Source organism: Mauremys mutica, chromosome 6 (genome assembly GCF_020497125.1).
Source record: "Mauremys mutica isolate MM-2020 ecotype Southern chromosome 6, ASM2049712v1, whole genome shotgun sequence".
NCBI lineage: Eukaryota > Metazoa > Chordata > Testudines > Geoemydidae > Mauremys > Mauremys mutica.
This window is the reverse complement of record NC_059077.1, coordinates 36617643-36645608: the sequence shown is the minus strand read 5'-3', so window position 1 is coordinate 36645608 and position 27966 is coordinate 36617643. Positions and strand designations below refer to the sequence as shown.

The 27966-nt window shown below is 43.5% G+C and overlaps 1 protein-coding gene and 1 long non-coding RNA gene across 3 annotated transcripts in view; one reads left to right on the top strand and one right to left on the bottom strand.

Moving 5' to 3' along the window:
• The window catches only part of LOC123372474, a 30360-nt gene extending 17879 nt beyond the window's left edge, over positions 1 to 12481 (bottom strand). Inside the window, exons 1-3 of one of the 2 annotated variants that reach the window (XR_006580308.1) lie at positions 12171 to 12481; positions 5100 to 5225; positions 53 to 159 (exon numbers count right to left, since the gene is read on the bottom strand). This is a non-coding gene — a long non-coding RNA (uncharacterized LOC123372474). Of the gene's footprint in view, positions 1 to 52; positions 160 to 5099; positions 5226 to 12170 lie in introns of those variants that run through there. The other variant, XR_006580307.1, reaches the window with a different exon arrangement.
• ERCC8 (ERCC excision repair 8, CSA ubiquitin ligase complex subunit) overlaps positions 1 to 20888 on the top strand; it is a 52474-nt gene extending 31586 nt beyond the window's left edge. Inside the window, exons 11-12 of the mRNA XM_045020571.1 lie at positions 10286 to 10372; positions 19761 to 20888. Coding sequence (XP_044876506.1) covers positions 10286 to 10372; positions 19761 to 19817 — 144 coding nt within the window. The 3' untranslated portion in view covers positions 19818 to 20888. The remainder of the gene's footprint in view (positions 1 to 10285; positions 10373 to 19760) is intronic.
• Positions 20889 to 27966: the final 7078 nt, after the last annotated feature.

Genomic DNA, 27966 nt, shown 5'->3' with positions numbered 1-27966 from the left:
AATATAGCCTCCCATTCTTTGCCTCCTTGAATATTGGTACAACCTGAGTACTCTTCCAGTTTTCTCCAGTGTTCCAGGATTTATTGAAAATTAACATCAGCAGGCCAGAGATCTCATCCACCATTTCTTTTAGAAGTCATAGATGGAAGTTATCTGGGCCTGTGGATTTAAAAATATGTATCTGTGGTAGATATTGTTTAACATCCTCCTGAGTTATTAATATACTGGAAAATTAGTTCATCCTTATGTAATATGAGTGCATCATTCTACTTCTTCCCAAATACAGAACAGAAGTATTATTTGAAGACTTCAGCCTGTTCTGCATCATTATAAACAATTCTACCATCTCCATCTAGCAATGGGCCTGTACTATTATTAGGATTTAATTTGTTCCTAATATACTTAAAATAAAAATTGCTTGTTGTCCTTAGACCTGCCAGGTATGGATTTTTCTGAGAGGTCTTTAGCTTCTGTTATCTGTGTTCTACACATCCATAACTTCCAATTTTATATTGCTTGCTGTTTATTTCCCCTTTTCAAATATGTTTGTTTATATATAATTTTTAATTGTTACCTTCACTTCCTCTCTTAACCACATATATATCTACTGGTTGGGATTTGTCCTCTCTTTGTCCATGAATGTCATGATCATTGGTCCCTAGAAAACTGGACGGAAAATTGGTGGCTATCTATTCATCTTTATCTATCATAAAGAGATCTAAAATAGTTACCTGACATTGCTTACAATACCTTCTTTGAGTTGTTGTTATATATACCTACCTTCAAAGAATGGTGTCCCGCTTAATTCATATTTATATATCACTGTGAGATACTGGGAGTAAAGATGCTACAAGTACAATACAGTCGAACCCATTTATGTCGACCTCGGTTAACTTGCCAATCCTGTTAAGTCGACGGTTTACAAGTGGAACCGCCAAACTCCCTCTTTGGCTTATGAGTTTCTCATCCGTTATGTCGATTTGCCGAACCCTAATATCTCGAGCCCGTCCCCGACCCACCGTGTCCCCAGCCGCCGGCTCCCCGGCTCTCCAGCCGCGCGGTTCCCCAGCCGCCCGCTTCCCGCGTCCCCAGCCGCCGGCTCCCCGGCTCTCCAGCCGCGCGGTTCCCCAGCCGCCCGCTTCCCGCGTCCCCAGCCGCCCGGCTCCCCGCGTCCCCGACCCACCGTGTCCCCAGCCGCCCGCTCCCCGGCTCCCCAGCCCCGCGGTTCCCCGCTTCGCCGCCCGCCCGTCGCCCGGCTCCGCTTCCCCGCCCGCCCCCGTATACCCGGTCCCTGCCTGTCCCCGCCCGGCCCCGCATACCTGGTCCCTGCCCGTCCCCGCCCCACATACCTGGTCCCGGCTTCTCCTGCCGCCCGCCCGCCGGCTCCGCTTCCCCGCCCGCCGGTCCCCGCTTCCCCGCCCCCGCATACCCGGTCCCTGCCTGTCCCCGCCTGCCCGCCCGGCCCGCATACCTGGTCCCTGCCCGTCCCCGCCCCACATACCTGGTCCCGGCTTCTCCTGCCGCCCGCCCGCCGGCTCCGCTTACCCGCCCGCCGGTCCCCGCTTCCCGCCCCGCATACCCGGTCCCTGCCTGTCCCGCCCGCCGCCCGGCCCGCATACCTGGTCCCTGCCCGTCCCCGCCCCACATACCTGGTCCCGGCTTCGCCTGCCGCCCGCCCGCCGGCTCCGCTTTCCCGCCCGTCCGTCCGTCCGCCCGGCTCCGCTTTGCCGGATCCAGCCACGTGCAGGCAGCGCGGTAAGGGGGCAGGGAGGGGGTGGGGGGGTGGATAGGGGTTTATCTCGATCATTGGTTATCTCGATGGCTTTTGGCAAACCCCTAGGCCGTCGAGATAACAGGGTTTAACTGTATTATTATTGGCTCAAATTCTGCTTAAGCAAATATCCCATTGACATTGATGAGATGAAGTATTGAGGACTGCAGGATTTTGCCCATTATTATAACCGAGAGGTTTGGATGATTTCGGAAGTTGTGCGGAGGAAAGCCTGGTTGTGAAATCTGCTATGGGAGTTTAGTGTTTTGCATTTAGTGTCTGGTATTCAGATAATAAACATGATTTGAGTTCCTGACTCAGTCAGGAGTAGGGACAGTGTCTTGTCTGTAAAGCACCATGCAAACCTAAGGAACAATATAAATAAGGCTATGAATCTGTCATAGGTTCCATGATTTTATGAGACCTCCATGGCATCTTGAAAATTCCAGTAATTCAGCTTTGGGTAGTGGGGCTTGCTCTTCAGCTTCAGCCCTGGGCAGCGGGGCTCAGGCTTGGCTTCAATAAATCTGTGATTTATTATTTATTGCCTACATCCTGTCTGTGACTTTTAATAAAAATACCTGTGCCAAAAACATGGTCTTAAGTATAAAGTGAGTCCCTGATGTATCAAGAATTGAAACTTCATTGGAAAATTTAGCTGCTTTCTTCCTGAGACCTTGCGTTTTTGAACAGTAAGTATCTATGACAACTACCTACAAAGGCACTTGATGACCTGCCCTGATGTGGCAAGTCAGTAAGTATACAGAAAAATTAAGATAATTACAAACTAAACAAGGCTTATGTGCATTCTGTGTTAGGAATTCCCAGAATTACACTATACTGTGCCATAGACGTGCATGGTGCTTTGCAGTCTACATATTGTTCTGCTCTTAATTGAAATATAATTACATTATATTTAATGTAAACTGTAGGCTAATTGAAAACCATATAATCCTTGGACAGGAAAGCAAGACAGAATAGTTGTAATGCTCACAGTAAATGTAGTGATGTCCCCATTACACTGCTCAAAGGGAAGATTGTTGGGTTTTTTTATTTTTTTAAAGCCTTAGTAATGATCTACACTTTACTAAAGACTAAAGTGTTTTATTTCCAAATTTGTTTTTAAGTATATAATCTGTGAAAACAGTACATGCAGAATATTCACAGCTGTACACAAATCCTAGTGATTTAGCATTGTTTATAATCTTTGAATACATAAGGACTGACTTGATCTATAATATCCTTAAAAATTGTGTAGAACACTTAAATGCACTGTTGGCAAGATTAAAAGATTCCACGTTAGTGTCTGTATAGCACAGCATATACCTATTAATCATTAAAAAACAAAAAGAAAAAAACTGTTTTGCAGGTTCATCCAGAGGATTATAGGATCCAGAGGATCTTGCAAACGCTTACACGCACAACTTTACGTGAATAGTCCCATTGAGGCCAGTGTGACAACTCACATTGAGAAGTTGTTCATGTGCACAAGTGTTTGCATGACTGGGGCCATAGAATGGGTATCAGGTTTTAATCAATTCAGCCTGTATTGGAACTTATTTTAGATATAATATGAAAAGAGAGCCTTTGGAAAGAAGGAGCAGTGATGATCCATTTTAGGTACCAATAAGTTAACTTGCTATTTTGAAGGCATCATAGCAGCTCCATAGCTAAGTTAAAAGCCAATGCTTCAAGCAGAATTTATATTATTAACTTAAATACAAAAAATTATACATAGTATATTTCACTGCAGCTGTTTAAACATGCAGCATTTCTTGTCTTAAATGTGCTTTGTGAAACATTAGTAACAAGGAACTGTCTGCTACTCTGTACAGTCTAGCACAATGAGGCCCCATTCTTGGTTGGTCCTTAGGCAGTACCATAATAAACATGACCAGCAATAATAATGAACATGTTTGATTTTTGCCTTCCTAACATGATACAAGCCTCACATTATGTTCCTATTCTTTTCTCGCCCTGAACAAAACGAGATTTCTCCCACCTCCTTACTGCTCCCATAATTGCACATCTAAGACAGATATGTGCACAGATTATTTCCAGTTGGTTAATTTTTTTTAATACGTTGTTATTAGTAAACAAATAAGATGAATATCTGAACCCCTAGTGGCATCTGCATAATTGAGATTTTGTCGGTATGGGGAAGGTGGGGGGAGTTTAATCCACAGCTTTTTGATGGATGTCAGGTAACACATATTACATAAACTGCACTAACAGCATGTGTGTTGGATGGCGTGCCTTCTTTCATTGCACATCATTGTGTATATACAGTGGTGGCTTACTTCATACTAAGGGTGTGGCATTCTTGCAGGGTATTCTGTGGTTCTTTGCTTTGCTGCTGAGTAGTGTGCATTCTGAAATTTTTCTACCTGTGCATTGTGAGATGCATAGCAGAAGCCAGACAAGTTCAAATTTTTAAAAAAATCCTGTTTTTTTCTGTCTCCATCCTATACTTAATTTTTGGCTGGGATAGTGCCATTTTCCAATTTTTGTCAGCCAGTATGGCCCCAATAATGCTCCATGCTGGCAACAGTGAATGAACAAAAGCTGCTTCAGCTGTGTTTCAGCATTCAAAGCTAGATGAATTCAGTTATGGACTTTCCCCACCGTACCAACAATCAGAAGATGTGGCAGCAGCTGCTCCTCTAACAGTAGCAGAAATTTTAACAGCAGAGGAAGCAGTACAAGGAAGAAAAGATAGACACCAAGCAATTGATAGTACAGGATCGATTCCTGGAGCCAACTTCACCCTGTGCCATGCTGTTTGGATTGGTTGGAAAGGTTGTTATGCAGATCTGGGATGACCAGCAGTGGTGAGAGAATTTCCTGATGGGGAAGGCAACCTTTTTGGAGATATGTGCTGAGCTATGAGGAGCTGCAGTGGCAGCATACCATCATGTGGTGCCACATATTTGTGGACAAGTGGGTTACTTACCATTGCTGTCTAGAAACTGGCCACCCCGAAATGCTGCCAGTCTGTAACCAGCCAGTTCAGCATGGGGATATCGGCTGCTGTCATGCAGGTATGTGATGCCATGGAAAAGGTGCTGTTGCACCAATTTAGAAAGCTTGGTGTAATGCTCAGGAGATTATTGGTGGCTTCGCATACGTCAACTTCCCAAACTGTATTGAGGCAATTGATGGGACCCATGTGCCTATTCTCCTCCTCCTCCTCCCCCGGCCAAATCAGGGATCAGAATTTATAAACAGAAAGGGGTATTTCTCCATACATGACAGGTTTAAAGAAATAAAAACAGTGTTGTCTGGAACGGCTCACAGTGCTAGTATCTTTCAGAATTCAGCTGCTTACCTTAATGGAGAAAGGAACGTTTGCCCCCAGGAGCACTGTGGACATTAATGGAGTTGGCATTGCTCTGGTTATCCTGGGAGACCTGGGTTATCCTCTGCTTCCTTGGTTAATGAAGCCATTCGTGGGCTGCATGGACAGAAGGAACAAACTGTTTAACTACTGCGTCAGTAGTTGCAGAATGATAGTGGAGTGTGCGTTTAAAAGGAAGGTGATACTGTTTGTGGAATAGGTTAGACACAGCAGAAAAGAAATGCCAAAAATTGTAGCAATATGTTATATTTTGTGCAGTATTTTTAGAGTAAATGAGAAAGCCTTAATGATAAGTGGGAGACTTGGGCATAGCATCTTGCTCAGCGGTTTAAGCGACCAGCAAGGCATCTAATTTAAAATAGAAACACTCAGGGCAGTTCTGTCAAGGATGCGTTAGTCTTAATTTTGAGTCTCAGGACTGGATTGAGAGCAGCTCAGTGTTTTATGGACAGAGAAGATGCAACGTTGTGGCCAACCTATTTTACCTTGTGTTTTTGCTTAGATGCTTTGTAAAACCTTATGTATTATATAAAATGTAAGGCTTTTCAGTGTAAAATGCCTTGTTGACTCCTTATGAAGTTTTTAAAGTTTTTGTTGTTAAATGATATATTGTATAACAAACAAAAATAAACCTCTAAATGAAACAATAATGAAACATTTTAAATTATGTAACAATAACAATCTATTGTCCAACGACTATAAGTAAACTTGTAATTAAAACAATAGTGAACCAGAATACCAAAGTGCAACAGTGCAGTTCTGGGCACAACACTAGGGGTGGAGAGGCTTAAAGTCATAGGTGAATATACATTTTGCATTTATCTCTTCTTGTTTGTGAGCCTTCTGATATTTAGTGGTGAGGCTCAAAGGTATCAGGAGAGCTACAGGGCTCAAAAGAGCTGGGATCCCAGGTGCAGCTGTTCTCAGAGCCCTATGAAGGGAATGGCCTCTGGGAGCACTGCTGCAGGGCACAGTGGGGATAATATTGTTGTTCCCAGTAGTCTCTTTTTGTCTAGGGGCTGCATAACATGGCTGGGTGTGAGGATAGCAGGCAATGCAGACTGTTCACAAACAGCAATGTGCACTTCAGCAGGGCATTCTGGCTTTGTATGGCCTCGGCATTTCGCTGTCTTTTTTGGAGCTGTTTTTGTCACGGCAAGGCTGCCCCTGGCAACTGCCATACTGTCATTGGCCACTCCCACAAATCTCTCTCTAGCGCTCTGTCTGTCTTTCTCTCCACCCTCAAATACTGTCTGCACCTCTCTGCTATTTTGGGGGGCAAGGGAGTGTTTTGTTTGGTGTTTTTGTGGTACTGGGAGGAACACTGCAATGAGGTCCAACATTTCATCACAAATTTTCTGATTTTTTTTCCTCCTTTAGGTTAGCCACCCTACTCAGTCCCTGTCCTTGAGTGTCTGGCCAGTGTAGGTGCCATAGATGTGGGAGTATTAATAAAAATCACAATTGGTTATTCATATTCCAGAGAGGCTGTGACAGCATTTTTTTTAATAAGCATTTCTGACTTCACCTCCCTGAAATTCTTCCCAGTTTTGAGGGTACCTCAGAGATAATCAGTGTGTGCACTGACATTTTTGTCTGTGCAGGATATGTTGTTTGGCTTTGCTATTGTACCTGGGAGTCTGGTGTTTTTAAGAATTATGTTCCTGGTCTTGTGGTGGCTGAGGGGAATTATGGAGGTGTCTATATGGTGTCAGAGGGCTTAGTAGGGTGCATCTGAGTACAAGTTAGATAGTAAACCCCCCCCACACACACACCCCTTTTAGGTTGTCCTGACTCTGGATAATGTTACACGGGGACAGGTGATTGGCAGGCAGAGAATGGCATTATTCAAAAAGGCAAAGGGCAGGCCAGGAAGATACTCTGTGAAGTTATTTACCAAGATGGTCTCCCCAGAAGTGCTATAGAAGTGGGAATTGTGAGCTGTAAAGGGGAATGACTATAAAGCTATTCCTTACTTTGCATTTATCAACATTGAATTTCATCTGCCATTTTGTTGCTCAGTCACCCAGTTTAGGGAGACCCCTTTGTAACTTAGTTAAGTCCAAAGCTGACTGCAATCTTGAATAATTTAGTATTGTCTGCAAAATTTGCCACCTCATTGTTTACCCCATTTTTCCATATCATTTATGAATATGTTGAACAGTTCTGGTCCTAATAGATTGGTACAGAATGATTTCACTTTACAAAAGCTGTATTGACTTTTCCCCCAACATATCGTGTTCATCTGTTCCCCTATTGTTTCAACCAGTTTGCCTGATACTGAAGGTAGGCTTACCGGCCTGTAATTGCAAGGATCCCATCTGGAGGCTTTTTTAAAAATCACTGTTACAGTAGCTCTCCTCTAATCATCTGGTACAGAGGCTAATTTAAGCGATAGGTTATATACTACAGTTAGTAGTTTTGCTCTTTCATATTTGAACTCCTTCAGAACTCTTGTGCATAGCAGTTGGTCCTGATAACTTCTTATTGTTTAATTTATCAGTTTATTAAAAAACCTTCTCTATTGATACCTCATTCTGGGAGAGTTCCTCAGCTATGTCACCTTTTTAAAAAAAAAAAAAAAAAAAAAGGCTCAGATGTAGGGAACTCCCTCGTATTCTCTCCCTGAAGACCAGTGCTAAGAATTCATTCAGCTTTTCTGCAATGACCCTGTTTTCCTTGAGTGCCCCTTTAGCACCTCGATCCAGTGGCCCCACTGACATTTTGGCAGGCTTCCTGCTTCTGATGTACTTTGCTATTACATTTTGTCTTTAGCTAGTTGTTTTTCAAATTTTTTCTTGGCCTGCCTTATAATTTTATATCTGTTTATGTTCCTTTCTATTTTCCTCAGTAGGATTTCACTTCCAGTCTTTGAAGGATGCCCTTTTGCCTTTACCCACCTCATTTACTCTGCTGTTTAGCCATGGTGGCATTGTTTTGGTATTTGGAGTGTATGTTTAGATTGATCCTCTATTATGGTGTTTTAAAATAGTCTTCTTGCAGTTTACAGGTATTTCTGTCAGACTGTTGCATTTAATTTCTGTTTCGCTAGCTTCCTAATTTCAAAGTTAAATGCTACTGTGGTGACTTTCTTTGGTATTTTCTTCCTTAAATGTTAAATTTAATTACATTATGGTCGCTGTTACAGAGCAGTTCAGTTATATTCACTTCTTGGACCAGATCCTGTGCTCCACTGAGGACTAAATCAAGAATTGCCTCTCTCCTTGTGGGTTCCAGGATAAGCTTCTCCAAGAAGCAATCATTTATGGGGTCTAAAAATGTTATCTCTGCTAAGATAACATATACCCAGTCAATGTAAGGATTGTTGAAATCCCCCATTACGAAGCTAGAAGATGCAATAATAGTCTCTCTGATCTCTCTAAGCACCTCACAGTCAACATCGCCATACTGGTCAGGTGGTCGGTAGTGTATTCCTACTTCTGTACACTTACTATTCAAGCATGAAATTTTTATCGATAGAGAAGTCTATGGTAGTTGATTCATTTAAGATTTGTACTTTATTTGACTTTATGCTTTGACGTATCATGTCACTCCCTCACCAGCATGACCTACTCTGTTATTCCTATGTATTTTGTAGCCTGTTATTTCTGTGTCCCACTGATTAGCCTCATTCCGTGAAGTTTCCATGATGTCTGTTATTTCAATGTCCTCATTTCATGCTAGGCAATGTCATCCCTTGTTTTAATATAGATCCTCCTGAGCTATTTGCTCATTATCTGGCACTGATCAGCATCCTAGTCACAGACTTCTGCTTAGCAATGTCCACAGAAAAGATCTTTATTGCAGTGCCTGACCACAAGAGTTTACGGCACGGATTCTCCACCTCAGGTTGTGATGAGATTCAGGGTCTTAACACGGCTCCAAGCCAGGGCTGCCCAGAGGGGGGGTCAAGTGGAGCAATTTGCCCCGGGCCCCGCAGGGGCCCCCATGAGAATATAGTATTCTATAATATTGCAACTTTTTTTTTATGGAAGGGGCCCCCGAAATTGCTTTGCCCCAGACCCCCTGAATCCTCTGGGTGGGCCCTGCTCCAAGATGGTGCTTGAGGCATGTTATAGGGCAGAGGTAGGCAACCTATGGCACGCGTGCCGAAGGCGGCACACAAGCTGATTTTCAGCGGCACTCATGCTGCCTGGGTCCTGGCTACTGGTCTGGGGGGCTCTGCATTTTAATTTAATTTTAAGTGAAGCTTCTTAAACATTTTAAAAACCTTATTTACTTTACAGACAACAATAGTTTAGTTATATATTATAGACTTATAGAAAGAGACCTTCTAAAAACATTAAAATGTATTACTGGCACGCGAAACCTTAAATTAGAGTGAATAAATGAAGACTCGGCACACCACTTCTGAAAGGTTGCCGACCCCTGTTATAGGGCTTCCAGAGTAATATTGTAGTAGTTCTGATATACTAGAATCCAGGAGCAAATGGGCAAAATCTGATCCCATCCCAGCTTTTAAACAGAGGATAGAACATCAGCAAACTTGACGCCAGAGCAGGGGAGGGCACACAGTTAAACAGACAAGTCAGTAATGGTTGCTTGGAAAGCAGTGTGGGATAACTGTTTGAGAACTGCCAAGTAGTTTGCAGCAGCATTGTGTGCACATGAACAATACACTGTACTAACTCAATTCACAGCAAAATTAGTTCACTTTGAAGGACTCCAGAGTTTATTGTAAATGAAAAGTTAGTATACTACAGTGGATTGTGTCAGGTGTATACAAGCATTTTCAAACAGAATTAACTCGACTTAATTTGGTTTAAACCCTCCATGTAGACAAAACCTAAATTATTGATCTATGGTGTCAAAGGAAGAAGTTTTGCTCTGAAGAAATTTGGAATACAATTGGTAGAGAGATGAGAAATGAGTTAAATTTAACAGTAAAGTCAATTTAAATGGTAGCAATGCTATTTTGGTAAATTCTTCCTAAGGAAATTAGCAGCAGTTGTGTCCTATTGTCTTTTACGTTTTAAAATCTGCAGTGATCTAGATTACATTACAGATTGGATTCTAAGAATGTTTCTTTATTTCTAAACATTAAACGTCACTTAAATGTAATTTTTCTCATAAGCATTTCTTGTTCGATATTCAGCAAACACTGAGTGACATTATTTTTGCTTGCTTTCTCACAGGAACTATATAGCGGTAGCAAAGATTGTAATATACTTGCGTGGGTGCCAGCTCTACGAGAGCCAATGCCTGATGAAGATGCTGCAAAGGTATAGAATATTCTATGAATGTCAATTGTACTTTGTTTTTTTTAAACAGCAAAGGGAAAGTTAGATATAAAGAAAATATTTCCCTATTGCCCTTTGCAGTGAAGACTGATACACAGAAATGATCTAGCTGTCTTTTCTCTGCAATGTGCTTTTCCTCTAGTGCAGAGTAGCCAGTTCTCTACTAGACTTCCTGCTTCTCCTGTATTTAAAGTGTTTCTTGTTTTTATGTTGTTTGGCTTTTTGACTTTCTTCTTAGCCTTTCTAATTTCCATACCACATTTTACCTGCCATAGTTTTAAGGTCCTTTGGAAATACAGTAACAAAATTAAAAATAAAAAGTTAGAGTAGTAAACGAACAGTAAGATTAAGGGTAGCAGTTTTTCACATCCAATTACTGTTGGATCTGGAAGTACATCAAGAAAATGCTAAGCAAGCTTACTCAAGAGTCTGTCAGAGACAAAAGGAAGGTGGGGCAGGTATCCAAGTTCCCAAGACACTTTTGATACATCTACATATTTTTAATGAATCATTGAAGCCTATTAAACAAAGTCTGGAAATCTTTGTTTTAAAAAAAAAATCTTATTTCTTATGCATTATTGTAAAGTGAATTTAGATGTAGACCATCTACATTTATGAAATGGGGTCCAGTTTATCATCCTTTTTTTAAACTGGAGATCTGTTAGCTGTTTCATGATTTATAGTTGGTACTGCATATTTGTAAAGTTTTTTTTTTAAAAAGTCTTTATTTTCTTTATTTTGTAACTATTCTATGATAACTAGAGTAGTGTGTTTTTCTCGGTAGCAATACTTCTAATTTCAGCTTCCAAACGGAAAACCTAAGCACCAGTACCTTCCAAAGGCATATACATTGCTTCTCTCACTTATTGGTCTCTAAGGCTTGCTGTCATCATTAAGTCTTCATGTCTGTCACGTAAGTCACAGATTCCGTGACTTTCTGTGACCTCTGATTTCTGCAACGGCCAGTGCAGTTAGCTCTGGGGCTGCCCGAGCAGATGAGACAGCCCCTGGGCCAGTTGCACCAGCCACTGCTGGGGTAGTTCGGTTGTGGGAGGGGCTCAGGGCTGTGGTTCCCAGCCAATGGGAGCTGCAGAGTCGGAGTTGCAGGGACATGCCAGCCACTTCCGGGGAGCTGTATGGAGCCCATTAGGGAGCCTGCCAGTCCCAGCAGGGGTCCCTGGCCATGTGCCGCCCCCTCCCCCAGCACCAGCCAGGGCCGCGGGCCGCTGCGCGCCTCCCCTCAGCACTAGCCAGGGTCCAGGTCACCCCCCACAGCACCCATGGTGCCCCGGACTGCCCCCTCAGAGCACCTCTGGCCCAAGTTTTAGGGGTATATAGTACAAGTCATGGGCAGGTCATGGGCCGTGAATTTTTGTTTACTGCCCATGACCTGTCCATGACTTTTACTAAAAATACCCATGACTAAAACATAGCCTTACTCGTCATCAAAGAGACACGTGTGACTTTTAACTGCCACTGAGTTTTGAAATCCGTTCTAGATTTTTAAGACCACCAACACAAAACTAAAGTTGGCTACTGTACTTAATATATTGGAAGTAATTTCAGATATTCGTAAAGTTTCAGCAGCCCAGCATCAGCTGCGATTCTGATACATATTGGCTACTCCTCTCCTGTCTACAGTTTCCTGTGACAGTTAAAAGATGCAGCACTGCCTGTGCAAGCCATACCCCATCTCCTGTTTGCTGCCAGATCTTCTGCTGCTGCTACAGCAGTCAGTTGGTGGTTTTCATCATTCCTCTCCTCCTCTTGTTATATGTACCTGTTTTTTTGGACAGTTAAAGCGTTTTTATTTGTTTTCAAGCTTCAGTGCCTCCTTCTGGTCTGGGATGTGAGCAGCATGATGTTCACAGCCACTCGGAGCCTCCCCAGCAGTGCCTAGGGTTGCCAGTTTTGATTAGACGTATTCCTGGAGGTTTCATCACATGACATAATCTTTAGTTAGAGATTAGTCTTTAATTCCTGTAGACTCCAGGGCAATTGTGATGAGTTGACAACCTAAATTCCCTCTAAGGTGAGCACCTGTGTGACCGTGCAGGAGACCACCAAGGGAAAGCACTTAACTCCTCCAGCTCTGGGGCCGCAGTGCAGCAAGGAGCGACGCCCCTCCCTCCCAGCTGCGGGGCCACGATGCAGCAGGGAGCGATGCCCCTCCCTTCCGGGGCTGCGGCGTGCAGGGCGCAACGCCCCTCCCTTCCGGGGCTGCGGCGTGGCAGGGCGCAACGCCCCTCCCTCCCGGCTCCGGGGGCGCACCCATGGGGCGGGAGCAACGCTTCTCCCTCCTGGCCACAGAGCTGCTGCAACGGAGAGGCGCCTCTCCCCTGACCCCGGAGCTGCTGCAGTGAGAGACCGTGGCGGGGTGTCCTCTCTCTCCCCGCCGCAGCACCGGGGCAGCCTACACCCCAAGCCTCTCATCCCCAGAGCCCACACCCCAGGCTGTAGCCCTCACCCCCCTGCACCCCAACCCTCGGCTCCACCCCTGAGCCCCCTCCCACACTCCAAACCCCTTGGCTCCACCCCCACCACACATCTCCTCCATATTGGTGTATATAGCAAAATTAATTCTGCACATGGATGGGAAAAGTTAGAGGGAACATTGTTGGCAACCCTAGTAATGCCTCCTTGCCAAGCTCCTCTGCCCTCTTTCAGGTATGGCAGAGCAGCTGCACAAACACCAGGCAAAATCCAAAAGGTGCTCTATATATGCATTAAGTTTCTCAGGCTTGGCAGAAGGTAAAATGTGCCCAGCCAGCCAGCCAACTCTCTCTGCTAGGGTAGGGGGCTCTGAGTCAGACAGGCATGTTGGGGGGGCCCCCCCTCCTCCCCAGGTAGCTGCAACTCCACTGCAAAACCCAACCAGGGGAGACAGAGCAGATTGGGAGGAGGCTCTGAGGATGAGGAGGACTCAGTCCAGGGGGTAAATACTGGAGCAACAAAAGCTGCGGGTCACCCCACAAGTCCTAAAATGGGTCCTAGAATCTCGGGGGAGAGAAGCACAGCTCCGACACAGCTCCGCTTCCTCACAACGTGAATCCAGATTCTCACCATACGCTCTGGATTTTGCAGGACTTGTCCCAGAAAGGCAAAAGCAAGAGTGTCCTGCACAAGGGAGCAAGTACTACTGTTGTGGGGGTGGGGTGAAAATCCTCCTTTGCCGAGGATCGCCACCTTTCTAATTGCTGGTAACCGGACCCCCGAAGCCCTGCCCCTTTCTCCGCCTCTTCCCCCAAGCTCCCCCTCCCCCCCCCAATCACTTGCTCCTCTCCCTCCTCCATTGCTCTCTAGATCAGGGGCCAGCAACCTTTCAGCAGTGTTGTGCCAAGTCTTCATTTATTCACTCTGATTTAAGGTTTTGCGTGCCAGTAATACATTTTAACGTTTTTAGAAGGTCTCTTTCTATAAGTCTTTAGTTATATATTAGTTTATATATATAGTTTAGTTATATATTAAACTATTGTCCAGTGGCCAGGACCCGGGCAGCGTGAGAGCCACTGAAAATCAGCTCGCATACCCCCCCGCCCCAAGCTGGGCTCCCTCTGCCCTGTGGCTGGGACAGGAGCTGCTGCAGCCTGACAAGGACCCTTCTTGCAAGTAGGAGGGAGCCCCGGTAAGCAGGGGCTGGTGTGGGTTAATGACCTGGCACCTCCCTCTGCCCTGCGGTAACTGGACATTTGGTGTCCGGTCAGTACATCTGACCAGACCCTGCCAGGTTCCTTTTTTGACTGGACTTTCTGGTCTACTACCAGACACCTGGCAACCCTAAATGGCTCCTGGACAAGAAACCAAAAACCAGACTGTCTGGGTAAAACCTGGGCAGGTGGCAACCCTACTTTTGTCTTCTCCTCCTGAAAGAGTGTTTGCTGGGGCTCTTTTCCTGCATGAAGTCTCTCCCTGTGCACTGTAGCATGCTCACTGTCCCTCTCCCACCCTGCAGCATGTCTAGGCACGCAGAGAAGCATCTCCCTCCTGTGCAGCCCTGCCTCGGGCTGCAACCTCATATGAATTGGCTGCATGGTCTGTCTGGCTTTCAGCCCAAGGACTCTCACTCTGCCAGGAAAGTGGCTCAGATTTGAGGCAGCAGCGGAATGGGAATTGTGCCCTCTGAGCATCAGCCATAACTCGTGCTGTGCCATGAAAAGGGCCTCCGATGCTGAAAGGTGGGGAAGGGTCTCTCAGTGCCCCTTCCCAGGTCCACAGGGTGGCTCCACATTAAAGCTTTGAGCACTTCAGGCAGTCTGTGACCAGAACAGAGGCACTTTTGTAGGATTACGTAGGGGTACGTGACAAATCCCTTCCCACGTTCAAAGTGATACTGATTTCCTGAGTATATCTAAGTGGTACTGGGTTGCTCATATAGTACTTACTAACTAGGAGGAGCAGGCAGACAATCTTTCAAGCTTCTGGGACCTCTAACAACTATTTTCACAATTGAGAGATGTATAAAGTACCCCTCTATTGTACAGTCCTCAGATCAGGATGAATAGTGTACTACTTCACCCTATAAGCAGCCGGGGAAGAAAAGAAAAAGGCATTGCCTGCCAGGACCGTCCTTAGGCATACGCAGCTGCCTAGGGCACCATGAAATTTGGGGCACCAGCCCTATCCCTCGGCCGTCCCTAGGGGGATGCGGGGCCCCGGACAACTCCCTCCGCCCTGCCTCTTACCTTTCCCCTCTGCTCTGCCCCTGGCCCACCCCCATTCCACCTCTTCCCCCAGCGACCCCGCACTCACCGGCAGCAGCGGGAAGCGAGGCAACCCAACCCCAGCCTGCTGTACTCCACCAGCTGCAGCGCTCCGCTTCCTGTCACCAGTGAGTGCAGGGAAAGGATTGCCTCCCGCACTCACTGGTGGTGGTAAGTGGAGAGACGCGGCCCCAGCCCGCTCCGCTTCCCTTGCCCCGGCCTCAGCTATGTCCCTCGGGTTGGGGAAAGGACTGCCCCCGGCTCTCACCGGTGGCTGGAAGCGGAGCGCCACGGGTGGGAGCTGGTGCGGTAGAGCAGACTGGGCTGGGGCTGGGCTGCTCTGCTTCCCACGGCTGCCGGTGAGTGGGGGATCCCTTCCCCCAATCCCCTTCCCCCGAGCGACAGGTCTGGGGCAGGGATGAGGGAAGCAGAGCAGGCTGCTCCCAGCCCTCTGCTAATCCCCACAGCCAGCTCCTACCTTCCAGACCCTTGGAGGGGGAGGCCTGGGGCCCAACACAGCCCTCCTGCGTAGGGCACCCAAATGGCTAGGGACAGCCCTGTTGTCTGCATACGCGAACAAACCAAAAAAAACCCTGCAGAACCAAGACCAGATGTCTGTCAGTGGCCTGGAAGAAACTTTTTATTAATAGATCTTTCTTTTTGAGCATTATGATGATGCATGTTTTCCCACTGATGCCTTCTTTCAAGGTATCACGAGCAAAATGAGCACACCTGATTAAACCAAGTCTTAAACTAAAATGTGTTTTTATATTTATATTAGGGCTGTCAATAAATCACAGCTAATGCATGCAATTAACGCAAAACAAATTAACTAGATTAAAAATATAGTCATGATTCATCATGGTTAATCGTACTGTTAAACAATAATAGAATACCAATTTAAATTTATTGTGTATTTTTGGATCTTTTTCTACATTTTCAAATATAGTAATTTCAATTACAACACAGAATACAAAGTGTACAGTACTCACTTTGATATTTTTTATTACAGATATTTGCACTAAAAACATAAAAAGTAGTATTTTTCAATTCACCTCATACAAATCCACGTAGTCCTACTTCATGTTGAGCCAGTTGCTAAGACAAACAAGTTTGTTTACATTTATGGGAGATAATGCTGCTGCCTGCCTCTTATTTACTCCACCTGAAAATGAGAACAAGCGTTTGCATGGCACTGTTGTAGCGACTGTTGCAAGATATTTACGTGCCATATATGCTAAACATTCATATGCCCCTTCATGCTTTGACTTGTAGGCTCTAAACTTTTACATTGTTTTGTTTTTGAGTGCATTCATATAAAACGTAAGTTGCACTTTCATGATAGTGATTGCATTACAATACTTGTACAGTGGCATGGGGAAAAAATCTGAAGCAGAAGCTTCCAAGGAAACCTAGATCAGTATTCCTCCAAACCAACAAAATCCTCAGCATAACTAAATCCTTCTTTCAGATTCACCCTCTGCACCCAGAGTCCTAAGTGGCTGGTTGTACAACAAGGCACAGCTCACAAACCACAGCATGCAGTGCCACAACCTAGACTCTGGATTATCTCCAAGCACCAGTGTGACAGGTTCTCTGTCACACTCCTCTTCCAGAGCCCGCTGGCTATCCCAATAAAGTGCAGAGAGGCTTTCAGGTATGCAGCACCCCTGGCTTTATTTACACATACACAGTTCTCCCACCACCAGCATTGAGCTATATACAAAGCTTACAGGGTTAGTTCCCTCTTTTCCTGCAGTCAGCCCACAGCTAAGAGTCTGACCTTTCCCTGCCTGGCTTTTCTTCTGGCTCCCAGTCCTTATAACTGCTGGCTTGTCAGGCCCACAGGTGGAGCCAATCCCCAGGCCAGGCATCAGGTCTGTTTCACCAGCCCCAATATATTTCCCTTGATTGGAGCTGGCTGAACAGGTGTAATTAGGTGCTTTTGCACCAACACTCTGCTACAACCAGACTTTGCAATAACACCAGGAAAAGCTCACTGATTCCTTAGACAAACATAATTCACCTAGCAGTGGAGATGCACTTCAGTGACAAAGATCTACCCATCTAGACAGGTTTCAGATGATCCAAGATCTCATATCCATGCTGGACAAATGCATGAGGCCAACCATAGCTCAGCGTCTCTATCCACTGGGCCTTCTGCTCTCATACACATGGGTCTCCCCAAGGACTAGGTCACACATCTGGTGTCTCCAGGCCTTTCTTCTGAGAGTATGGGACCATTCCTTGGAGCGAATGCAAGATTACTTTCCAGTTCCAAACCAGGTGCTGGAATCCCTTAAGATAATGGATAGTCTCAGAGAACATCCACTGGGATCTTCCCATATACCTTCCAGGCCTGTAGGTTTTCACAACAGATGCCAGGCTGAAGAGAGGGGGAATGCTTCTGGGACCCAGAACAGCATAGTGCATCAGGAGGGCAACCATGTCTTGGTTCAACTACGCAGCCACAACTGCATACATAAACAACCAAAGGGGAATGAGGAGTGTAGCTCTACATGCAGAAATGATGGAAACAATGAAATGGATAAAGAAGATTCTCCCTTCCCTAAAGGTGATGCATATAAAGGGGAGAGCTGAACCTAAAGGAAGACTGGCTCCGCAGATGCAAAGTCAACTATTCAGTGTGATGCCTGCACCAGGAAGTCTTCACTCTGATCTTTGCAGACCTTCGGTCTCCCTTCAGTTGTCCTGTTTGTCAATTTCAAGAATACAAAATGGCCAAAGTTCTTCACATAGCAAGCAGACCCCATGGGGACAGATGCTGTGTTGCATAGATAGCCACAAGGCCTGCTACACACATTCCCACCCTTTCATCTTCTAGGGAAGGTGATCCAAACTATAAGGCAAGAAGAAGGAGGGGAGACAGTGCTAATTCCATACCAACCAAGGAGACCCTACTACTCTAATCTAGGAGAATTAAAGCTGGAACCACTGTTGCAGCTTTTGACAAGACCAGACATCTTCTTTCCAAGACCCATTTGTCCACCCAGACCCAGATAGTCTTCAACAGGCAGCTTAGCGATTGAAAGAGGGAAGCATTAGCTGCTCTCAGCGAGTCTTCTAAAGTGATCAGGATTCTACTCTCATCCAGGAGAGTTTCCACCCTAAAACCTGCTCCTACATATGGACCAAATTCAGTTCATGATGCAGGAGCACAGCGGAGATCCAAGGGATTCTGGCCACTCTGGACTTCCTTCAGGAATGTGTGGATAAAGGTCTTTTGCCCAGCACTGTAGCCTACCAGCTGCCAGCCGTAAGCAGTGTACTATTTGCAGGATCCTTGGGCTCCTTGGCAGAACCCTCAGGTATGCAGATTTGTCAGAGAAAAACCAGTGGTCAGACCGATCTTCCCTAAGTGGGAACTACCACTGGCATTGAAAGCCCTAACCACTCAACCAGCCTTTGAGCCTCTGACTGTTCATTCTGCCCATGGCCACAGCACCTGACCAAGAAGCAGTGGCACACCCTAGGTGTCAGAAGAGCACTGAATATTTATATCAAGCATACAGAATCCTTGAGGAGATCAGGCAGTCTTCATTTCCTTTCATCCCGAGGTGCCAAGGCTTAGTATCTAAGCTATCCCATACCAGGTGGATAAGACTGTGCATTGCTGAGGCATACAAGTCATTCAGCGTGCCGGTTCTGGAAAATCAAAGTGCATTCTACAAGATCCATGGCAACCTCATGGGCCAAAAGAGAGGCACTTCCATGGCAGAGATCTGTGGAGCAGCCATGTGATCATTGGCTAATGCCTCTATCAGACACTATAGGATGGAGTTTCTGTATCCACAGAGGCCTCTTTGGCAGGAAGGTGCTGCGGGTAGTGGTCCAGACATAACTTGGCCATTTGAACAATTCAAAAAGTGGGGTATATCCTGTTTCTTATATTCACTTCTCTGTCCCTCCCTGTTCCAGTTCACTGTGTGCTACTTCTCATACATATCCAAATTGTGGGAGATGCTGGGCTGCAGAATGGAAAATTTCTTACCCAGTAATTTTCTGTCTGCTAACAGGATCATCCACAGTTCTCCCCTGCTGGATGGCTTCACAACCAAGAGTCAGCATTTTATCTGGATAGTCACCATGTAGGCAGTGGCCTACTGTACATAATTCATTAGTTGGCACTGAAGTTTTTTGTTAATTTTGTAGGAGGTTTTTCACAGCTGTGGAATGAATCATCTGGCAGCAAGCAGGAGAAGGTGTGTGGCTAGCACAGGCTCTGCTGCAGCTTTGAGCTGCCTCTGCAAATTGCAGGCAGGAAGGGGAATAGCCCATATGTAACAGAATTGTGGAAGATGCTGTTAGCAGAAAGGAAATTACTGGGTAAGATATTGTACATTTCAATCCATGTGCCAGAGACCTTGTGACTACGTCAGTCATATGCAGCATACTACTTTATTTCATAATTTACTCTAATATATTAATTTATAGGATGGACAACCATCTGCTTCAAAAATGCAGTAAAAATAAGAGAAAATGAATAGTATATATTAAATAGTAATATAAGAAATGACTTGAGTGGTGACCTTAATTTAGTTCTTCATAATTAAATCTTTATTAATTAAATCATAATTAAATTTCAGTTTTTTCACTCCGTTTTTAAAAAGCAAACTATTGAAAAAAAATTATTTTATCTCCTACCTCAGCAACGCTTAAATCCAGCATTTGAAGATGGATGGAGCAGCAGTGATGATGAAGGATGAATCTCAATTAGCTGTTGATATAAAACTGACATTCATGCACCATGTTTGTGAAGAAAGGACTCTATCTGCAGAATTGAACAAGTATTTGTCATCAGCTTCTTTTGTAGAGTTCCTTAAAGCTCAGCCTTTCAGAAATGAGATTTTCTTGTAAAGTTACTTTCTTGTACTGTCTTAATGTTTCTTCTGTGTTGTTACTATATTTTGAACTAGTATTCTTTTATTTCACCTGGCCTTCTCACTCTCTTCCCACCCACCCCCAAACTTTAGGCAAAGCAATTTGGTATATTGTACCTAGTTGTTGAGCTGAATATTAAGAAAAGCAAAATTTCTGATCATCAGATGCTAGTACAACCCATCTCTCTTCTTGTGTCACTAAAATAGTGAGGCCTGACAATTCCTTCTATTTTCAGGGGTTCTAAATTGGGCAGATTGGGACGAGATAAATGTGGAGAGGAGCTGGGGTGTGTAAATCCCAGTTCCTTTGTATTATCCCCATTTTACAGATGCCTCTCCATGGGTGCAGTATGGAATCCAGCTTCCTCAATTAGAAGGAAGCAAGGCTGGTATTCTCTATCTAGGTATTTATATAGCCCCCATCAATTTAATATCTGACCCCATCCCAGGTATTTAAAAATAGAAGCAAAGTACATGGAATAGGATCTTATTGGTCCTTTTAACATGATAATAAGATCAGTGGGCATCCTCTGCTGCATGAAACCCCTACAAGTGAAGGGGAAAATTCATGGATAGCAGCAGGCAAACACTGAATGGGGACTTGGCTTCTGTGACAGCCAAAGAGTCAGGATGAGGAGGAGAAAGGGAAAGCTAGTGCCGAGTCACTGGGCCTCTGCCAGTGTGCTGTGACTTAGGAGGTTGAACCTCCTGCATGTTCTGGGTGTGCAAGACCAGATCTCCCTTTCTCATCAAGATGATTTAGAGGACTCTCAGCAAGCTGAGAGTCTCCTGTCTGTGCTGGGTGTGTTTTCCCTCTTCGGTTATAATGTAGCCTTCTGGATTTAACAAGCCTCAAGTCAGAAGAAAAATTTGAATAAAATGGAAATGTAAAAAACAGTCCTTCAAAATGTCTTCATTTCAACTGAATGTGTTAGTAGGGTTTTTGCTTTGTAATGTCATGCAGGAGGTTTGGTGGGTCAGTTCTTAGCCCAGTGCTGGGCTGAGTGTGCTACAGGAGCAGCACTCGCTATTCCCTGAGGACTGAGTTAAGGAGCTGCACTAAAAGGCTTCCCATCAAGTGGAGGAAGGATAGCTGGGATGCAGTACTTCCAAGGGAAAAGTTCATACCAAATGGAGGGGCAGGATTCAAACAAGAAGGGAAAAAGTGTTAAGCAACTGGATGAAAATTATTTAGCCTGTGTACTGTATGTCACTAACAGAATTAGTGCACATTTTAGAAATACATTTGTAAAAAATTGCATACTATTATTCCATATACCAGTCCAGTGAAAGGAGCATGGAGAGACTCAAGGAAATCCTAGTAATTCAGAAGTGTTAATATAAAAATACTAAGTTTACAATTGCCAGGAATGGTGAAATCCAAAATTTGGCCTCCCTTAAAGTTGTTATGAAGCTATACTAGTTGGGGGCAGGGAGATTCCCAAAAGCTTCACTTAATCGTAGTTCAAGGGACCAGCCGGACCCAGTAAGTGTAGGGGAATATTAGAAATTGAAATTGGCTTCTTAAAGATGAAACTTTCATTTAATTACCACTTGTTAGTTCTTTTCCTCCCAAGCCTAGGGAATCTTGGTAACTTAATGAAAATAAGCTTTATTACAAAACAAAAGCAAAATGAATAAACTATTTGTATTATTGGGCAACATTTTTGTTACATATTATGTGTATATACAGATGCTACATACTGTATATCATATTTGTACTTCACATTTTCAAAACTGAGTAAAAAGGTGGTTTTTTGGTCTTGAGAGGAATGTTCATTAGATCCTGTGTTTTTTAAACCACTCTCCTTAGTGATCATCTGATTTGTGAATTACTTCAGAGACAGCCATCAAAAGGAGAAATAAATTAAATACTAATCAGTTCTTCCTGAGCTGTGTAGTGATCATGGAAAATGTTGGTACTTAAAGAAGCAGACCCAGGGTAGTTTTTGTGTTCCATACCCAATGGGAGGTAGAGAGATCCAAATTTGTCAAATGGAAGAAGACAAATACGGTAAAGAAAATTTTCATTTTCCAGCCAGGGTTCCAAACTGACAGCCATTAACTATATCTCCTGTGTGTGGCACTGCCTTTCTCTTCCAAATGAAATGCTACGTGCTTCCCATTCCCCCACTTTCTGAACACTTGGGGAATCTCTGCTTGGCTTCATTCTGTGTAGTATTGCAGTGTACCGATCCTTTCCCAGCCTGAGAACCTCTTGGCTGTTGATGCACCCTGCTGGCTTTAGTTCCAAGCTGAAGGGAGAGGAGTTTGAGAGAAGGTGGGGCCAGTTTGTATTCACTGACACCAGGCAAAAGTCCTGGCCAACTCCCACCTTCCCAGCAGCCAAAAATCTTAAATCATACTGGCAGTGCCCCATAGCATATGGCTAGTTCCCAAGTTATTAAACACCTGGGCACTAGACAGCATCTTAATTGTCGTTACACAAATTCTGGACAAATTCTATTGCGGGTAATTGTTTAGATTTCCCCTAAAGATTCAATTTTGACATTTACTTCCTTCCCTAAAATATTACAGGAGATTTTATTGTTTTTTTTAATTGCTGCTGCATTCTTCAATAGTTACTATAGTTCATTGATACATTACGTGGTTAGGATTCTTCTGGGTGAAATATGCCATATAAATGTAACAGGACTGGTGCAGTAATTTTTCCCTCAATTTTATGACAGAAGACCCCAAATACTGAACAAAGATAGAACTGAATGCGGTGTAGCAGGATTTGAAACAGTGCCAGGTATAGGCTACACTGAATTGTAGAAGCTGTAGAACAGTCCCAGTTCTCATGTCTGTGTGCCATTCAAGCCTAAGACCTTAAACGATTTCTGTTCTAATTCTTTTTACCATCTCCATCTCCATGGTATCTGAGCATCTTTATGAAATACTGCCTGATAGTTTGAGAGAAATTTGGAAGCTCAGATCAACTTAGAGGAGGGAAATTCTACTGCTTCTGAAAGCAAGTAGTTCCATAGAGAAGGAAGTAGTTTACTGAGGTCACTTCTACTACAGCAGTGGGTACTGGGATAATGCTTAGAACAGGAGCGGAAGAGGTTAATTCCCTGCAGGGAAGGTCAGACCAGGAATCTACTCTGGCCAGAAAAGTTGCTTTGCCTTCCAGTAAAATAGGAAGTTTTCCACCAGGACTTGGCAGGACAAGTACTGTAACATGAAAAGGAAATGATTTGCTCAGAGACCTTTCTCCTTCGCTCTTCCGTTTTCCTTCCATTCTAAAGAGGGAAATGAGCCAGGCCTACTGAAGAGCCAGGCAACCCTTGGAAACAGCCTGCTTCATCTCTGCGTGAAGCCTGAACTCTGTCCAATGAGACTCTTAGATATGATGTATGATTTTATGTTTCTGTTTGGTTATGGATTGAAAGGAGTCTGCTAGTGGTTTAGCATTGGACCCTTCCGAATGACTCAAGACAGAGGAAAACGGTTCTTTTTCCTTATAGCCAGGGCTGAGGTTCAAGGGGCCAGCCAGCATTGTCATTTGAAGCCATCAATATTGTCAACTCAAGCGTTCAAAAATAATGTGTTAAACCCCTCAAAATCCATGAAACTAATAAATGCAGGAGTCTTTTGTGTCGTCTTGTTCTGAGCTGTTGGGGTTCATGTTTTCAAGCTTTTCTATGCAGTCATGAGGACTATATTTATTTAATTGAAAGTTAAGATTTTCATCTCACTTATCTCCAGCAATCTTCAGTAATCACTTTACTCCAGCATCTGGGGCTTTAAGAAAAGCAACAAATATCGCAAGACTGATTAGGAAATTGTTAGATCTGGCAACACTGGGCCAGAGACCCTTAAAGTGATAGTTATAATTTTCCTTTGTGGCATTTTTCCTTTATTTTTTTTAACCCAGTGCTACTGTCCCTCTGCCTTGCACATGTATGCTAGAACTATCACACCATTTGAGAAAGGGCCTCAGTTGTACCCATGTCTCATTTTTGTAATGTAAGTACAGCCCTAAAGGCCCCCAGTGTAAATCACTAAGGATCAGTACAGTGCTCATTAAACTGTAAGTTCTTCAGTGCAGTCTTAGTATGTGTGTCCAATATCTGATGTGGTGGGACCCTGATCGAGGCCTCCTGACATTACTGTAATACAAATAACACAAGTTACACCTTTTGTGGCATGCTAGCTGAACAACTCGATGTGCATTTAGCTTTCTCTAGCTGGAAGATATTCTTGAAGACAGTATATTGTTTCAGAGGGTAGCAGATTCCTTCCTGTATTTCTACCATTCAGTATTTCCCACCCTCTATCAAAACATAACATAAGTAACTCTTAAAACACAAATAATTTAAGATTGATTGTACATAAAAATGTACTTCATTGCTGTATGAGTAAATATTTAATGGTAAGCTATAGAAAGGGCTTGTGTGGCTTTTTTTGTTTTGTTTTGTTTCTTTTATGTGCTTATATGTAAGAACTGAGGGGGTTTTGTTTGTACAGAAAAACAGGAAAGAATTGGGATTCTCCTTTTTTTAATTATTAGTATTAGAAAGTCTAGCCTTATCTGCCTGTGAAAAACTGTGGTGGCTAGAGCACTAGTGCAAATATGACATCACAAGAGTAAAGTAACAAAACTGAGCAACTTTTAGGGAACCTGTTTTTCTTAACTGCTATTTGACTCCAATGACAAATGAACATTGTGGAAGAGGTTATTTAAAATTTAACATTGTCATCATATAAGCTGATGGGCAGGTGCACCAGCCTCAGTAGCCAAAATAAAACCCAAACTCGAGTTCAATTCCATGTCCCTTTCCTGTGAGCTGGTTTTATTAATAAACAGAAGATCCCCAGTGTTGTGTATTAAGGCTTTTGTAAGAGCCCAGTCCTGCTTACTGCAAGCTGGGAAGGGAAGAAGACAACCTTCCTGGCTATCCTCTAGAAGCCTCCTGCAAGGTTCTCATGACTGACTTCCTTTAGGGTCTTTCCTTGTTAGATTGTATGAAGGAATAACCCTGGCTCTGTCTCCAGCACATGGTGTTTGGTTAGCTGACCCTCCCATTAAGTGACCTGAAAGAGTACAACTCCCAGCAACCGCCTGATACAAAGGCCATATCAGGCATCCTGAACCATGTTGATGTACCCCAGGGCATCTGTTACACACCTCTTCAATTAAAGTCTGATTGCTCACACATTGCAAGTTCTGAAACTCCCAAGAATGCCTGCAACAAAACCAAGAAATGATATTTCTTTAGAAATATCAAATGTAAAGTAAAAATAGACTATTTTAAAAATAAAACCTTTTGGACCTTACATAATAAAAGAAGCCAAAAATAATGCTAGGTCCTATTTTTTAAAAATGTCTTGCTTTTCTCTTCTCTTTAAAAAGAAACGTAAAGGGGAGGAAAAGAAACTGATTCTGTTTTGAAATTTTAAAAAGTTAATACCACCTTTCAGTGCTGGGGAAGATCCTCTAGCTCTGTGCAGTTGGCAGATCATACCTCCTGCCATTTCCCTGGGTCTGTGAGGGAGGAGCACAGTGTTTTTTTCTGCTCCTTTAACACTAAGAAGAGTTTGTAGTAACTTTTCCCACAAAGAGATAAACTTGCTGTAGGAAAAATTGGAGTCACCAATTTAAAAATTGGTCTGCCCTGTTGCAAACTACATTAACGTGTGCAAGCAAGAACAGGTAATTCAGCTGGCAGGAACACAAAAATTATACATTTGTATTTTTTGACATAGACAACATTGCAATACAAAAATTACACCTTTCTACTTTTCCTCCAGGCTTTGTGTTCACTAGGCAGCCAGCCATGCAAACTAATGAGTGCTTTCAGTTCCCATTGACTTCAAAAGGTACTCAACACTTAGCAGGATTGAATGTACCTGAAGTAGTAATGCAGGGCTTGAGCTTCACTGGCATTGTGAGGAAATTGTAAGCAAACATGAACACATCCTTTTAGCAAATTTAGTGAACATTTTAGACAAAATAAGGAGAGAGGAGAAGTGGGTTTTTGTGTGTTGGGTTTTTTTCATTTAGTGGAGACTGTTGGCAATGGTATGACCGCCCTGACAGCCACAAAACTTCAGTTGTATACACAGTTTTAAAGCTGATTATTAATCCTCTGTTTGTATTTCATCAGGGCCTCTGAAGACACAGTAGTTTTTGAACACCACAAACATGAGTTAGGTTGCCAAACACGTAATCCTTGGTCTGTAAGAATTTTTAATCTGTCAGATGCCATTTTAAGAAGGGGGGTAAAGGAGGGGGTGTTAAAAATGTAGAAAACTAACCCTCTAGCTAAGATGCAACTGTCATTAATTCTCTGTGAGCCTGATCCACAGCCCACTGAACTCCATGACTAATGGGCTTTGACTCAGGCCCTATTACAGTGGAACCTCAGAGTTATGAACACCTTGGGAATGGAGGTTGCTCATAACTCTGACACGTTCATAATTCTGAATAAAACATTGTGGTTGTTCTTTCAAAGGTTTGCAGCTGAATATTGGCTTAATACGGCTTTGAAACTTTTACTGTGTGGAAGAAAAATGGTGCTTTCCCTTTTTTTTAGTAGTTTAACACAGTACTGTACTGTAGTCACCTTTTTTTGTTGCTGCTGCCTGATTGTGTACTTCTGGTTCCAAATGAGGCGTGTGGTTGATTGGTCAGTTTGTAACTCTGAGGTTCTACTGTAGTGTTAATCTGAATAGTCATGTTGCATGTGCTGCCACAGAAAATTAATCTACACTATGTACTGCCTGCAGCAGTAAGTTGTTCTGACCATCTGTCCACTTTTCTCTATGGATGCTCTAGCAAGGATGTAGAGGGAATTCAGCTCCTGGAAGAGTGCAAGTTGATTTTCCTTAAAAAGTTATATCAGATGGTGTGTGGCAGGAACATTGCAAAGAGGGTCTCCAAAGCAGTGGGGAGGGAATGTCTTGTGTTCCCCAACAAGTAATTAGCATTGCTAATCCCACGCCAGTCTGCTGCAGTGCCTGTAAAATATCAGTTTATTAATGCTGGCTAGCATTAGGAGATTCTATTCCCCTTTTGCATACATTTGCACTTTTAAAAAAATATATAATCATGTCTATTTGATTATGCCTCTCTCCCCAATCTTTTGGATGTCACTTGCCAGTTTAAATAGTAAAGGGTCTAGTAGAGAGAATGTTTGTGTGTGTTTGTTCAGCCCCTGGCACAACAGAGTCCTGATACTGATTGGGACCTCTGCATGTTACTGTAATAAATAAAAACAATGGTTTTAGGACAGTCTGCATTAACTTATGCAACAAGTCATGGGGGTAGGGGGGAGCAGCGTTTTTCCTTAGAAAGTAATAGTCCTGCCCAGCTGCAGACTCCCAAGCCTAATAGATTGGCTTTGTTGGAGAGGAAATAAGTACAATGCAGAGCTCTCTTCACCTTTGATCTTTAGCTCACATTGTAAGAAGTACTGATAAAGCACTTTTGCTAAACAATACCCTGGGCAACTTCCAGCAAGCACTGAGAAATCAACCAAAATATCACTGTATATTAGTGTTAGTATACAAAAACTTAGGACCTAGTTAAGATTTTGTGTGTGTTATCACTGGAGTCTCCCTAACAGACAAATGTGTTACTTCTAGAGACTAAATCGTCTATCAGAAAACCCCAGTATAACTTAAAAAAAATCTGTTTGCAGGTATGGAAATTAATAATTAAGAGAGGTAACCACTTTACTCAGCCACTATTACCTAATTCACATTATGCCTGTCACCCAACCTTAGTTGTGCCCCTTCGTGTTCTGAAATAATATATTGCATATCTACAGAAGTATGGTATTTAATTAGAACTCATTTCACAATTCTACAATTTACTCCCAGCCTGTATTAGCCTATGTCCATATGTTTTCTGCTAGTGTGGTGTAAATAAGATGTTTTGATGAATAAAAGGGAAAACATTACCTTTGGGGTGATGAAATGTGATGGAATTGGTATGATTACAAAAGTTAGTTTATACTGGTGGGTG